The sequence below is a fragment of the Leptosomus discolor genome, chromosome 4, assembly GCF_034619465.1.
Source record: "Leptosomus discolor isolate bLepDis1 chromosome 4, bLepDis1.hap2, whole genome shotgun sequence".
NCBI classification, from domain to species: domain Eukaryota; kingdom Metazoa; phylum Chordata; class Aves; order Leptosomiformes; family Leptosomidae; genus Leptosomus; species Leptosomus discolor.
The window spans coordinates 11,499,124-11,511,372 of NC_141394.1; the positions used below are offsets into that span (position 1 = coordinate 11,499,124).

General features: G+C 49.0%; 1 protein-coding gene across 2 annotated transcripts in view; it reads right to left on the reverse strand.

Moving 5' to 3' along the window:
• Nucleotides 1–10,946, reverse strand: part of ADAMTS3 (ADAM metallopeptidase with thrombospondin type 1 motif 3) — a 116,292-nt gene extending 105,346 nt beyond the window's left edge. For both annotated transcript variants that reach the window (XM_086463729.1, XM_086463728.1), the window contains exons 1-3: nt 10,878–10,946; nt 10,001–10,028; nt 1,497–1,897 (exon numbers count right to left, since the gene is read on the reverse strand). In XM_086463729.1, the coding sequence (XP_086319855.1) occupies nt 1,497–1,897; nt 10,001–10,028; nt 10,878–10,946 (498 nt within the window). The remainder of the gene's footprint in view (nt 1–1,496; nt 1,898–10,000; nt 10,029–10,877) is intronic.
• Nucleotides 10,947–12,249: the final 1,303 nt, after the last annotated feature.

The following is a 12,249-nucleotide window of genomic DNA, read 5'->3' on the forward strand; positions in this document are numbered from 1 at the left end:
AACCAAGATACTGCTTGTTCTTTACTTAGGACCCCTTTGGTATCTGCTGTCATCTTATACACGTGGAGGCTTGTGAAGACAGCAACTACTTCATTTTATCTCACTGAAAACAACACGAGCAGCTTGTCAGCCACATGGCAATCTCGGCCAAAGCTGCTGCACTCCTTAATCTAATTCCATTTAATCCAATTTATTGTCTTAACATGCTGTCTCACTTAACACAAGAACTTCATTCAGGATTACTGCTAAAGTACAGCTCTCAACCCGAGGGTCTCATTCATTCTAAGAACTACATGTGAAGCTCTATCTATCCAGGCAGATGTCTGCATGGTCTTTGGAAATGCAGCACACACCCAGCAGGTTCTCCTAAAAAAACCCGTAAAACAAACAAAACACACCAAACTGACATTAGTTGATCACCCCAGATGTAAACATCACCAGCATTTCCTTTCTTTAAGTAAGCAAAGTCAAGGGGTTTTGGTTGTGCAAATCTGAATCGAGAGTTTGAGACAGTTCTGCAATCACTTGCACAGTGGCTCAGCCACGCTGCAGAGGCGAGGAGGTTTGCTAGCCATCACCTATAGCAACATGGAATCAAATCATTAATGTGTGGCATGTGACAGGAAGAGGGAAACCCATTTCCAAGAAGAGATACTTGTTGCAGACTCGTTCATGAGATTCCTCTCCTGAATAGCAGCAGAATAACCACTACATTAACCCTTCTGGATGCTGCAGTCGTGTTCCACCACTGCTCCTGCTGCTTAAGAAGTACAAGGTAAGGATTGTTAGCTTTCTTCACCGCACGACTGAAGTAACAAATAGTGTGTGTACTCAATATATGCCCAGTCTTTCGATATGGGATTTGTACACCAAGGCAGCCATTGCATCTGCTGAAGCCACAATGGAACACTGCGTGCTTCCCACTAACACGGCAATCAGGCCAGCGCAGTTTTGAGAATGAACTGCTTACAGATGTGAACCACTCAGTGCTCATATGATACCTTCTGATGAAACAAAACTGCATGTACAAAAACAAAAAGCATGCTTATTTTATAAATACACCCTTTAAAACTTAAAGCCATTGCTATTCTTGGACTACAGGGCAGCTCATGATTTTGCTACCTGAGAAGTACACAGTGGTGATTTGCACGCCAAATCCTACATTTGCTCACCAAGAGGTCATCTTTTAGGTCTTATAAGGACTCCATTATTAGTTTTCCCATTTGTAACACCTCCTGAAAGTAAAAAGGAAACCCAACACCATGTAGGTTTGGTTGCCGTCTCTCACACCAGTGACATTAAGGACTTTGCTCATCAAAATTATCTCAGAATAAAGCAGTAGGATTATATAGATCAATATGTATCGAGGCATTTTCTAAGGGATTTAAGAGATGAAGTTCTTAAATGATATCATTAGCAATGCATGGTTAAAAGCAACAAAAGGTGTGTGCCAAGTGGCAAAAGACCAGACGTTAACGCCATTAAACAAGCCTTACCAGACCATCACAATTGCTAATGGCAACTGAAGCTCCAGGGATGTCAGTTATGTCTCCCACATACGTGCAGTTGGTCCACAGGGGCTCTCTCTTCCATAACCTCTCGGTAGCAGTTTTAGCCTGACTCCTGTTACCAGCATCAGTTCCAGTCTCCACAGAGTCTTCATACCACTCCACTACGGCCTCGGGAGCCACTAAACGAGTGTTGGGTTTCAGCCGGAGGTGGAATTCCCTTCCGAACGCAGTGACATTAAAATACAGCTGTTTGGGGCTCTGGGATACCTCCCGCGTTGATCTTCTTTGGTGACTTGCAGAGAGGATATTGGAGATGTAGCTTCCGTCTGCATCAGTACTAATTGGAATCACTAACCCATACGGTCTCGGTCTGCTTTTTCGTAATTCTGCCAAGAGAAATACCCAAAACCAAACTAAAATTAGAACAAGAGCATGGAACAAGCCTGAAGACCAGATGTACAGCCTCAGAAGTGCATGTCACCAGAACGAACGGTACATGCAAGGAGATAACAGGCCATTGCCTTGACTGTTCGGGGCTACGGTCACTGAGAGCACTCTTGCTGCAGCTCATCTGCTACACAACACACCACAGCTACTGCGAGCTCAGGCTGAATGTCAAATGCCATGTGCGCAGGACCCCTCTGCCTCACCGACAAGTTCAGCTGAAGAACGGTAAAACCCTGTGTAGTTTTTAAAAGGACAGTGGACTGTGCCACTCAGCACACTAACGTGCATTAAATTCTCTCCGAGACAGCCAGCTTGGGTATAAGCACACCAGTCTAACGCAGGCAAACGTAAGGTACATGTCACTGCTCACTTTGGCTGGAACACTCAGGCTTACAAATCTTCATGTGGGTATCTTACAGCAAGGCCTTTAATACTCTCAAAACTATCACTTGTTGTTATAAAAATGCTTTGTGCTACTTTTACACAGACATTGCGAGGACATGTAAGAAAGAAAAAAAGCGTCTGACACATCATCACATTAAGCAAGGTATGACAAACCAGGGCCGATGTGAGAGGAAGGCCGTTTCATTTTCAGGGAACGTATACGGATCACGCCAAGGTGGACAGACACAAGAAGCTGTGCCCAGTTATGTGCCTCGAGCAAACACACACCACTGATGCTGGGATATGCACTAAGCACATGCAAAACACCCTTCACATGCCAAAGTTGTTAAGAAGCTGGTCTTTCATGGCTCTATTTTCATAAAACTTACAGAGAAAACCCTGAAATACTCATTTACATTTATCTGGGGAGTTTCCTGGGGTTTAGGTTTGCTCAATAGCCACAGAAGAGGCAGTGACCCTTTTGAATTCTCTTGTAAGAAATGCCACGCAACTCCTTTATGCACTTTAAACAGAATCGCTTGCTCCTGTGTCAAGACCTCCATTAAGGTTTTGAAAACGAAGCGCCACGCTTGATTATAACTGCAATTTGCATACATATTTCTGCAGTCTTCGAAAATTGAAATAGGGAAAAGAACCCAGTGGATATCACATACTGCTGATAACGTAGTCGATGTCAGCAGTGGTGTAAGCAGTAACTGTTCCCCATACACACCTCCTCTAACAAAACCCCTCACGAAGCAACTTGCTACTGCCCTTCCTCTTCGTGTAACTTGAGTAACAGAGCTCAAAAACAACAGAGAAGCTGACTGCTAAAAAAAACAACACAGAAATTCACAAACTTGTACCCAAATCCTGCACTTTACTGCCACGCACAGAAGCCATAAACACAGCAAAACCGCGCTCTGTTGATGGCACTGAAGAAATCCTCAGGTAGCACTACAGAAGCTCCATGGCATGACCTTTAGCTAAGGTGCTGTGTCCTGAACACAAGGTGTGCTCCCAAGGAGAAGTGGCTGCTGCAACACCTCTACTCAGTGCCACAGCATCCGTGGGCACCAGAACAGCATGGCCAGACAAGCTGTGGGCAACCATTTCCCAGCAGAAGTTATCCCAAGGCTAACCTGCTTTAGCCGAGGCATTGGCCAAGCAAGCAAAGCCATGGCAGAAAAAAGGTAAAGGCAACAAAAGCCCCATTTGTCTGTCCTTTCTTTGTGGTCCTCGCCAGTCAGCTCGGGATCCCCGTCTAATCAGCAGCAACATCAGCTGACTGGAAACCTTCCAAGAAGGTTCTGGATTCACCTAAGGGAATACAATCACCCCTCACCTCCAAAAAAGCCTCTTTCTGCATAGTCCCTTACCTGTATCCTGAAAATCGCATTATCAGCCTAAGAGAACAATTTTTCTCTCTCTGCTATTCTTAGGCGCTGATGAGAAAAGGAAGAGAATCTTCTCTTTTGCTCAGAGAAAGGTCTCCTCCTGTTACCGCTTATCACATCTGCAGCCCTGCAGCAGGGCACACACACACACACGTGTTTCCCGTTGCCTTAAAGTAATTTCACACCACCATAAAACAAGCCCATCAAATGAGTTTATCTTGTCTGAGAGACCTTTGTAATCTGGAAGTAACCGGGATATCTGGTGTCCAGTTTGCATCCTGTAAAAGGCAAAGGAGAGACATTCCCAGGCCACGTCAAGCTGTGGGCCAAACTGCTGCTAAGAACTGGACCAAAGCCTAAGTCTTACTGCCTGCGTATTAGGCTACGGGAGAGTTCAAAAGACACTTTGCACAGAAATAAACATTCCCTAGCTCTTCTCTTCCTGAGAGAACCGGCTATAGCAGCATTCGAGTGACATTACTGGCACTTTTCATTCAAAAAAAATCCATGACTGGGTAGCTCAGATGCAACCACTAAGTGCCACTGAGAATTCCTCAAATAAATATACTTAATTAAATGAGCTAAATTTTACCTGCTCCCAGTGTGAATCACACTTGAACTGCGAATTAATAGAGAAAAAGCTCAGTAGCTAGTTCCTCTCTCCTGGTAGCAGGGGCTGCTTATTTTAAGAGACTCATATATTCAACAACCAGCTTTAGTAGGAAAATGTTCCAAATGACTTCAGGTCACTGTTTTTTCTCCAGTTTTCTTGTATGCCAGTTACTGGGGGATTTGACAGAAACACACTCTATGGTACTACTAGGATGTACACAGACATTTAAATACTTGCGCTATAAATATCTTCACACAATACACAAATGCTATATCCCAGGCAAGTGAGAAGTTCCTTACCATTTTCAAGTCCATTGCTCTGAAGACGGACTCCCTGTCCCATGGCCAGCTAGCAGCACGCTTTGCAGCAGCAGCCAACTCATCTATTTCGCCATACACCTACAAGAGCAGGCTCTAAAATTGGTATCTAATTAGGACATGATCCTTAGGATAATGCCCATCTAAAACACTGGGAATTCCCCATCAGGATTGCTAATCTTTATCCTTAGAGAATGGGCCAAATTAAAACGCTAAACTCATTTTTATTAATTAGACACTAGGCCATGAACAGGAGACAGAACTGCTGGGCTGTATATCCTAACTGGGTCAACACAAAAATCTAGATCTTCACATTCCCCACGCTTCAGCCATGAGATTTCATTCACAGACTGACATTCCTCCTTGTACCTCGCTGAGAGACTTTGGGGCTTTTTTTTTTTTAAAGCAGGATGCTCAATGCCAAAGACCACAGCCTGGTGATCAAATTCTCTGTTCTCTGCACCACCGAGAAATCGCTCTGCACATCTTGCACACTATTCCCAGATTTCTACTTGCAGGGGCAAAAAAAAAAAAAGTTATTTTGTTAATTGCAAGTACAGCCAGCCAGCCACAAGAGGGTAGGAACAAAGGGTGGAAAATAAGAACTGTCAAGTTTTCGAGTCAGCAAAAGCCTTTTCCAGAGTCTCTAAATGCTGAGCTAGAAGAGGAAATGCCTTTTGTTCAAAGGCAATTAAAATTAAATGTGACATGACTGAATACTGAAGACATCTGAACTCCTCCACTGACTTGTATTACCCTTTTTCCATAGACCGTGCGGTCTTAGGAAATGCTATTCCAGCTGTAGGTGTTCCCTTTCCTATGCTAAAATTTCAGAGTTGACCTGTTCTGCTGATTCAAAGCTGACAGCAATGACCAGAGAAGAAACACAGAGCAACAGAAAAAGCACTTAACTTAAAATTGTCTTCATTTTTTTAAAATCTGGCTTTAAACTGCTGCTCCAGTTGCACAATATTGAAGTTGAAAGGAAGCACTTAAGGAAGAACATCACATTCTTTCATTGTGTGCCAAAACACAATTAGCTAGGGGATGCCTCGGGAGAGGGCTGCCTGTACTTTTTTTTCCCTCAAACACACATGAAACTGAAGAATTACCACCACAGGCTCACAGTAGCTATCTTTGCACTGCACAACAACCGTGGACAAAGGAGGTTCAAAATTCCTAAACTTTTTTTTTTTTTTTCTAAATCACCTGCGTTTGGAAGAGAATTATTTTTTTTAGGCATAAGGTTTTGTGAAATACATTGATCAAAAATGGTTCATGTGGCTGCCCACAGCGCGATTCCAAATGCATAAACATCCACTTAAGAAAGAAGATTTCAAAAGCACAGTCTAAACTGAAATCAGCGGGATCTGTGGAAAAGGAGGGATTTCTGAAAGTTCAGACAAATTATTTCTATGTCTAAACGAAGCTACCCAAGTCTGAAGACATGACTTTTTTTTCTTCTTTTAAAAAGTGTTTAAACTTCATTTAGTGTTTATTATTCTGGTTATTTTGCTTACACTGCATGTAAATTAATTCTGATTACAGGACTCTCCTTTTTCCAGCATTCTGCATTGCAGCCAGAGGACCAACTTTCGCCAACAGATTCATTTTTTGATCACAGGAGTTCCTCCGCCCATCACTGTGACCTGCAAAATTATATCCACTGGGTGGAAGTGTCGGCAGCACCGTTTTTCCCCCAACATTTTCTGAGCCACGGCAATGAGATGTAGATTAATTACTATGTGCGGTAACCACACCTGCCTCTCTGCATATCTAGGAAATATTTCAATTAGGAATGTGGAAATAGGAATAGGAAAAAGCACAACTGATTTGGCAGAGACGACGCTGGGTACTGTGCAAGGAAACCAGCGTGCGGGAACTCCTGATAACACCTCGTCCACGTTGCCCAGCATGGGGCTGTGTGCCGAGTCCCAGACTGTCCCATATGGACACAACGGGATGACCAGCGAGCTACCGTTGGCTTCCAGAGCACCCTCACCTCTCTTGGAGGATGTATCTGAACGTGGTTTGTAGGGTGAGGAAGCTCAGCCTCCTCGGCCAAAGGACTGGACCTCATGTCACACCTCCAGAGCATCGCATCTCCCGACTGCAACTCACAAGCTGTGATACAACCGGACTGCTGGATGGCAGACTTCCAGCTTTGCAGTGCAAGTACCGGAAAGAAAAAGTAATTCCTGCTGCTGCAGGAATTAAGAGGACAGCACTTCAAAGACTGGCCCATGTTCTGGGAGATTACCCCTCCATCCTGCAGATAACCACAATGGAATGAGCACAGCGCCGTCCCAGGCACTTAGCAAAGTGCTGCTTAACGACACGAAAAGATGGCACAGCGGCAATGGATGACCCTAGCAGGGGTTCTGTTGTCACTGTTTTCTGCCTGCATCGTTGGTCCATGGTTTCCAGAAATGAAGAAGCAGTTTTGGTCCCTCCCTTTAAACCACCTGGATCATTCAGAACCACCATTCGCTCTTTATTTGGCCGCCTTTAGGTGGCAGAAATGCCCAGAGAGAAAGACAAGATAGAAAAGGGGGATGGATTTCTTGAGAATTCCCCGCCACGGCTTTGCACCTGATCAGGGACAAGGCCATGCAGTGCACTTCAGCGCTAGACGCTGCAAGCTGGGTGAGTAAAAGCCAGGCGCTGCAAGGAGAGAGGCTCACACGACACACCTCTCCAGTGTCCTCGCTCCTTTGCTTCACTGCCAACCTGCCCCAGGAACACTGACAGCTCAAGAAATTCCTGGTGGTATTTTCGCAGCCTCTGCTGAACTGCAGGTGAAGGTGCTTGTCCAGGCCGCGGGGCAGTCTGGCACTGCCTTTTCGCAGGTTAGACATCCGCGTTTTCTTCCAGAAGTAGACCGAGCAGCGACGAAGCTCTGCCCCCTGGGAGGCTGAGGCAGGAAAAGTGAAGGTGTAGCATCACCCCGAGGGCCAGCACCTTCGGGCTTACTGCCTCACGAGTGACAACAGCAGCATTTCCTCCTGACAGTTCCCAGGCACTTGCGGTACATTAAGCATTAAGGCAGTTAATTAAGCTTGGGTAACTCCCTATCTCTCTAACACATTCTGTAATGATATTTGAAAAAAAAAAAAAAAATCCTATACGCTTTAATTTGTCCTAAGTGACTTTCCAGGCTACGAGGAAAGATTAGCTGCTGACAGCAGCCAGCCCTGGGCCAAATCAAAACACACAACACCGATGCAAAGTGACACTTAATAGGGACTTAAAAGTAGGACAGCCCATTTGGAGGCAACCCTAATGCAGGCTTTACTGTTGTCATTAAAACTCTAAACTGAGGAAGCCATACTTTTTGAACCGGAATTTACAGGACCAAATACTACTTTCAACAGTAACAGTTTAAAAACATAAAGTGTAGGAGAAATCCCAGTAACTCGAAGTGTTAACCAGCTATTTGTGCTTTGAAAATACAGATTTCCCCTCAATAAAACACCATCAATCCCTGAAAGCCAGAGCTACTCACAGACTGGTCTTGGCCAGCCATCGGGCTCTCAGCCCTGCCAGCCCAAACCAAAGCCCACCAAAATGCCACGCGGTTGTGCCGAGGAGACGCAGACGGGCCAGCAGCTTACTCTCGCTGGGCACCCACCAACACAGAGTGCCCCCCAGGGGGATCCTGCACCACCCAACAGCACACCGAGCCATTTGGGACGATGGATCCATGGATCTGTGAGTGGACAGACCCACCGGGCGACCTCCTTTTCATCTCCCACCTGCCCCTTTCCCAGGTAGAAGGCAGCAAGATCACACCAGCTGCAGAAGCTGCCAAGGCACAGAGCCTGTCCCACACAGAGTGGGCAGGATGGGCTTCACATGGAGTGCCCGATTCACCCCCTGCCATGCACGATCGTCCCTCTCCCATGGTTCCTGTGTGCCTCAAATGTTCCCAACTACAGCAACACTGGCACCGTGAAAGAAAGGAAGAAGTTAAAGGACAAAAAGTTCTTTTCCAGATTAAGGAATTTTGTCTGATGTACTGTATAATTTAAAAGACGCATTCCTGTATAGCTTATGGTTTCTGAAATTCAAATACAATCCATTTCTCATGGAAACGACCAGAAATAAAACACAGGATCAGCATACCACTGGAAAAAAAGTCTGTTTGCCAGTTAGGTTTCAATGTACCTAACTGTCTCAATTCCCATCATTCACTGATCGCAGTGGAAATCAACCTAAGTCCAGAAGAATGCAATGCCAGAACTGCAATTGAGACAAGACCTCCAATATTTAGAGAAATACTTTAAATTCTTTTCTGAACAAAAACTTTGGATCCAAACCTGAACCAAAACCCCAGAACTGGAGGTCTAACAGCAACTGGCAACAGAATCGCCCGGGGTCCATTCCCACTCCTACCGCTCCTCTCACTGAAAAGCTCCTCCAGAGCACGCTCCAGCGTGCCGATGCTCGCACTCCACACCAAACTGGTAAACGGTTCGTTCCATGACCGGGTAAGCTAAGGATGGTGTAAGATGGCACACCCTTGCACTAACGCCCTAGGAGCGACAACGCCAGCTTCTGCATCTCTTCCACCACCTCTTCCATTGCACACAGCACTACATTATCCATTTGTTTAAACGGCTGCAGATCTTCTGAAATAAATCGTGTGCGCATGCTCCCAATTCTACGAAGCTTCCCCTGTTTAGAAAGGAGTCAGAGAGGCTTCCGTTTCAACATGAAGTGGGCGCTAACAAGCACCTTTCTCTTCAGCACCCTCCTCCACCACAGACACTACCTTTGCTGCGCTGCACTCACCGCAGTCTATCAGTTTACAACCCAACAGTGCTGAGCGATCATCAGGCATGCCGCAAGCACGCTGTGCCACCAACGGAACGTGAAGAGGCCTCGGCATTTTTTCCAGCTAGAAGAAAAGTCTGAGCACTTCCAATAGAGAAGAAGCATGGTATGAAGACGTGGTCTGCCCTAGCCAAATGGAGTAGGCATTTCCTCCTCGATTCAGAAATGTAGAAACGAAGACAAAGTGTCTGACCCTGAGTGGATTTGCCGTGATATTCAGAGGGGTAGTTTAAGCATGCTGCAACTTTTCACTTCTGTTGGTTTATATTTAAGACGGGAAGCATAGGCAGAAAAGCTCATAATGAGACGGCATGCAAATTCAAGTCATGCCACATCGCCGTGAAACTACAAATGCTCCTGGGTGGTAACGGTGCAGGGCACACAAGGGAACGCTTGCCTGCATACAGATCATTTTTGCATGAAAGGAACTAGTTTGTGGAGCTTACGTCTTTTATTTCCGTTTTGATAGGAGCAACAATAGTTAAAAAGGCTTACCTGTTTGGATCTGTTGTTCTTTACCAGCCTGCAGAAGAGAAAAGAAACACATGCACAAAGTTGTTAGTGTAATTACTGTGCACCGTGTGACGGCAGAGCGCTTCTAGAAGGCTGAGAAATCACTTGGTCTGTGTTGCACCATTTTTTTTACATTTCTGCTTTTGGTTTCCAGGGATGGCGTTTTTCCCTAACGGAACAGCCAGCCAACAGACTAAGCATCCGTGGTAAGTTCAGCACCAACAGAGTGCTGAAGCAATCAGCTTCAGCTAAGCAATTTGCTAAGCAATCCCCCTTCTGAACCCATTCTATATACCGCGACTTTGTGCCAAAAAGTCACTTCGGTGCCCAAAGCCAGGCCCTGAAAGCGCTGAGCGGTGCCGGGGCGCGGATGAGGCACCTCCTCCGCCCCCCTGCCCGGGAACGGCAAAGCCCACCGGGCTTCCCGAGGGACGGCGGCGGCAGGGCGGACCCCAACGCCAAGCTCCCGGGCTCAGGGATGCCGCTCCACGCCCGCCCCGCTCCGGGGACAGACCCGCTCGGGAGGCGGCAGCCAGCTCCACAGCCGCCCCAGGCCGGTGCCGCGCGTCCCCCGGCCGCCTGCAGAACGGGGCTGGCTCGTCCCAACGCCGAGAGCCGCGCTCCGACCGCGGACAGCCCCCGGCCGGCCGGGGCGAGGGGAACCGACCCGCAGCTCCGGCAGCTTCCCGGGGCCGCTGGCAGAGGGACCCCGCGGGCAGGGCAGCGGCCCGGGGCGCCTCCCCGCAGGCGGGCGAGGAGGGGAAGGGAGGGGAGCGGAGCGTCGGCCCGTCCCCGTCCCCCGCGGCGGCGGCGGCCCCCCGTCTTCCCCCCACCCCCCCCTCCCGAGGCGGCCACTCACCTGCCGGCCGGCCGCGGCGCGGAGCCCCAGGAGCGCGGCTGCCACTACCCACAGGGGCAGGAGCACCATCACGGGGGACCGCCGCCCAGCCACACCGCACGCTCCCGGCCCCGGCCGCGCTCCTCCTGCCGCCTTCCGCCGCCCCTTTTTCCCCTCCGGCGGCGGCAGTTCCCCCCCCGCCCGCCCCGGGGCCGTCCCTGGGGAGCGCGGGTTCGGCCGGGCCGAGCCGTGCCGGACCGGGCCGGGCGGGCTGGGCGCGGGCGGTGGGGCGGCGAGTCACCGCGCCGCCTCCTGTTGCTCGCTGCGCCCCTGCCTGCGCCGCGCACCGCAACCTGCGCCGCTAATAAAGCCGCACCGGCCCCCGGGCGCGGCTCCGCCTTCGGCACGGCCCGGCACACCGACGTCAGGGGCCGCCACCCCCGGCACGGCACGGCACGGCACGGCCCGGCCCGGCCCGGCCGCAGGATGCACCGCCGGGCCGGGAAGGGGGCGGCCGGGGGAGCTCCGGCACCCGGGGCGGCACGGCACGGCGGGGCAGCGAGGGGACGGCGGCGGGAACTTCATGACTAAACACACACACACACACACAGAGAAATCATTCCAGCTACTGACCTGTCATGGCACTCCGGGCGCCCCGTTTTCCCGTCCTTCTGCCTCACATCTGCAGGCTACCTGCAAAGAAAAAGACTTCCCCACCCATTCGCCCTGCCAGCCATCCGCGACTCCGAGGAATGCTCCCCATCCCCAAGTCTCCCTAGTTCCTATCCACCCGAGGCAGCTCAGCACAAGCCACCGAGTCCCTGAGGCTCCCACCGGGCTGGAGTCCGGTCACAAAGCCATTTCTCTTCCCCAGCCCCGAGGCTGGGAACTCAGCACCCGACCGGATCGCTGCTGCACAGAAGGCAATGTGGCCCGGCCTGGACTTAAACCAAAATCCACTCGCATAGGGCCTTCCACAGACAGAAATCTTCAAGAACACGCTCTTCGACATTTCCCTGGGAGCTGCTGTGCAGTTGAGGCCATGCAATAACAAGCTGGTAACAGATACCACCAGGAGTATCCCCAAGGGGGAAACAAAAATCTTTACTAATACTTCTTAGGAGCCAGAGATAAAACACTCCTACATCCTTGCACTCCAGCAGTATTCAAAGCAAGGGCTGAATTTTCAGGGTCAGGATTATGTAGTGTTACAAAAGATGGTTAATACGGGACCATCTGTCTCCCTGTTTAAAATCACACTGTCCTGTTGTACCTTACCACTCATGTGATGTGACCAACCAAAACAAGTCTGTTGGTCTCCACCTAGCACAAACAAGTGGATCGTTGCTGCTCAAAGGTTTTCAGAACAAACGTGGGGAAAGCCTAATGATAA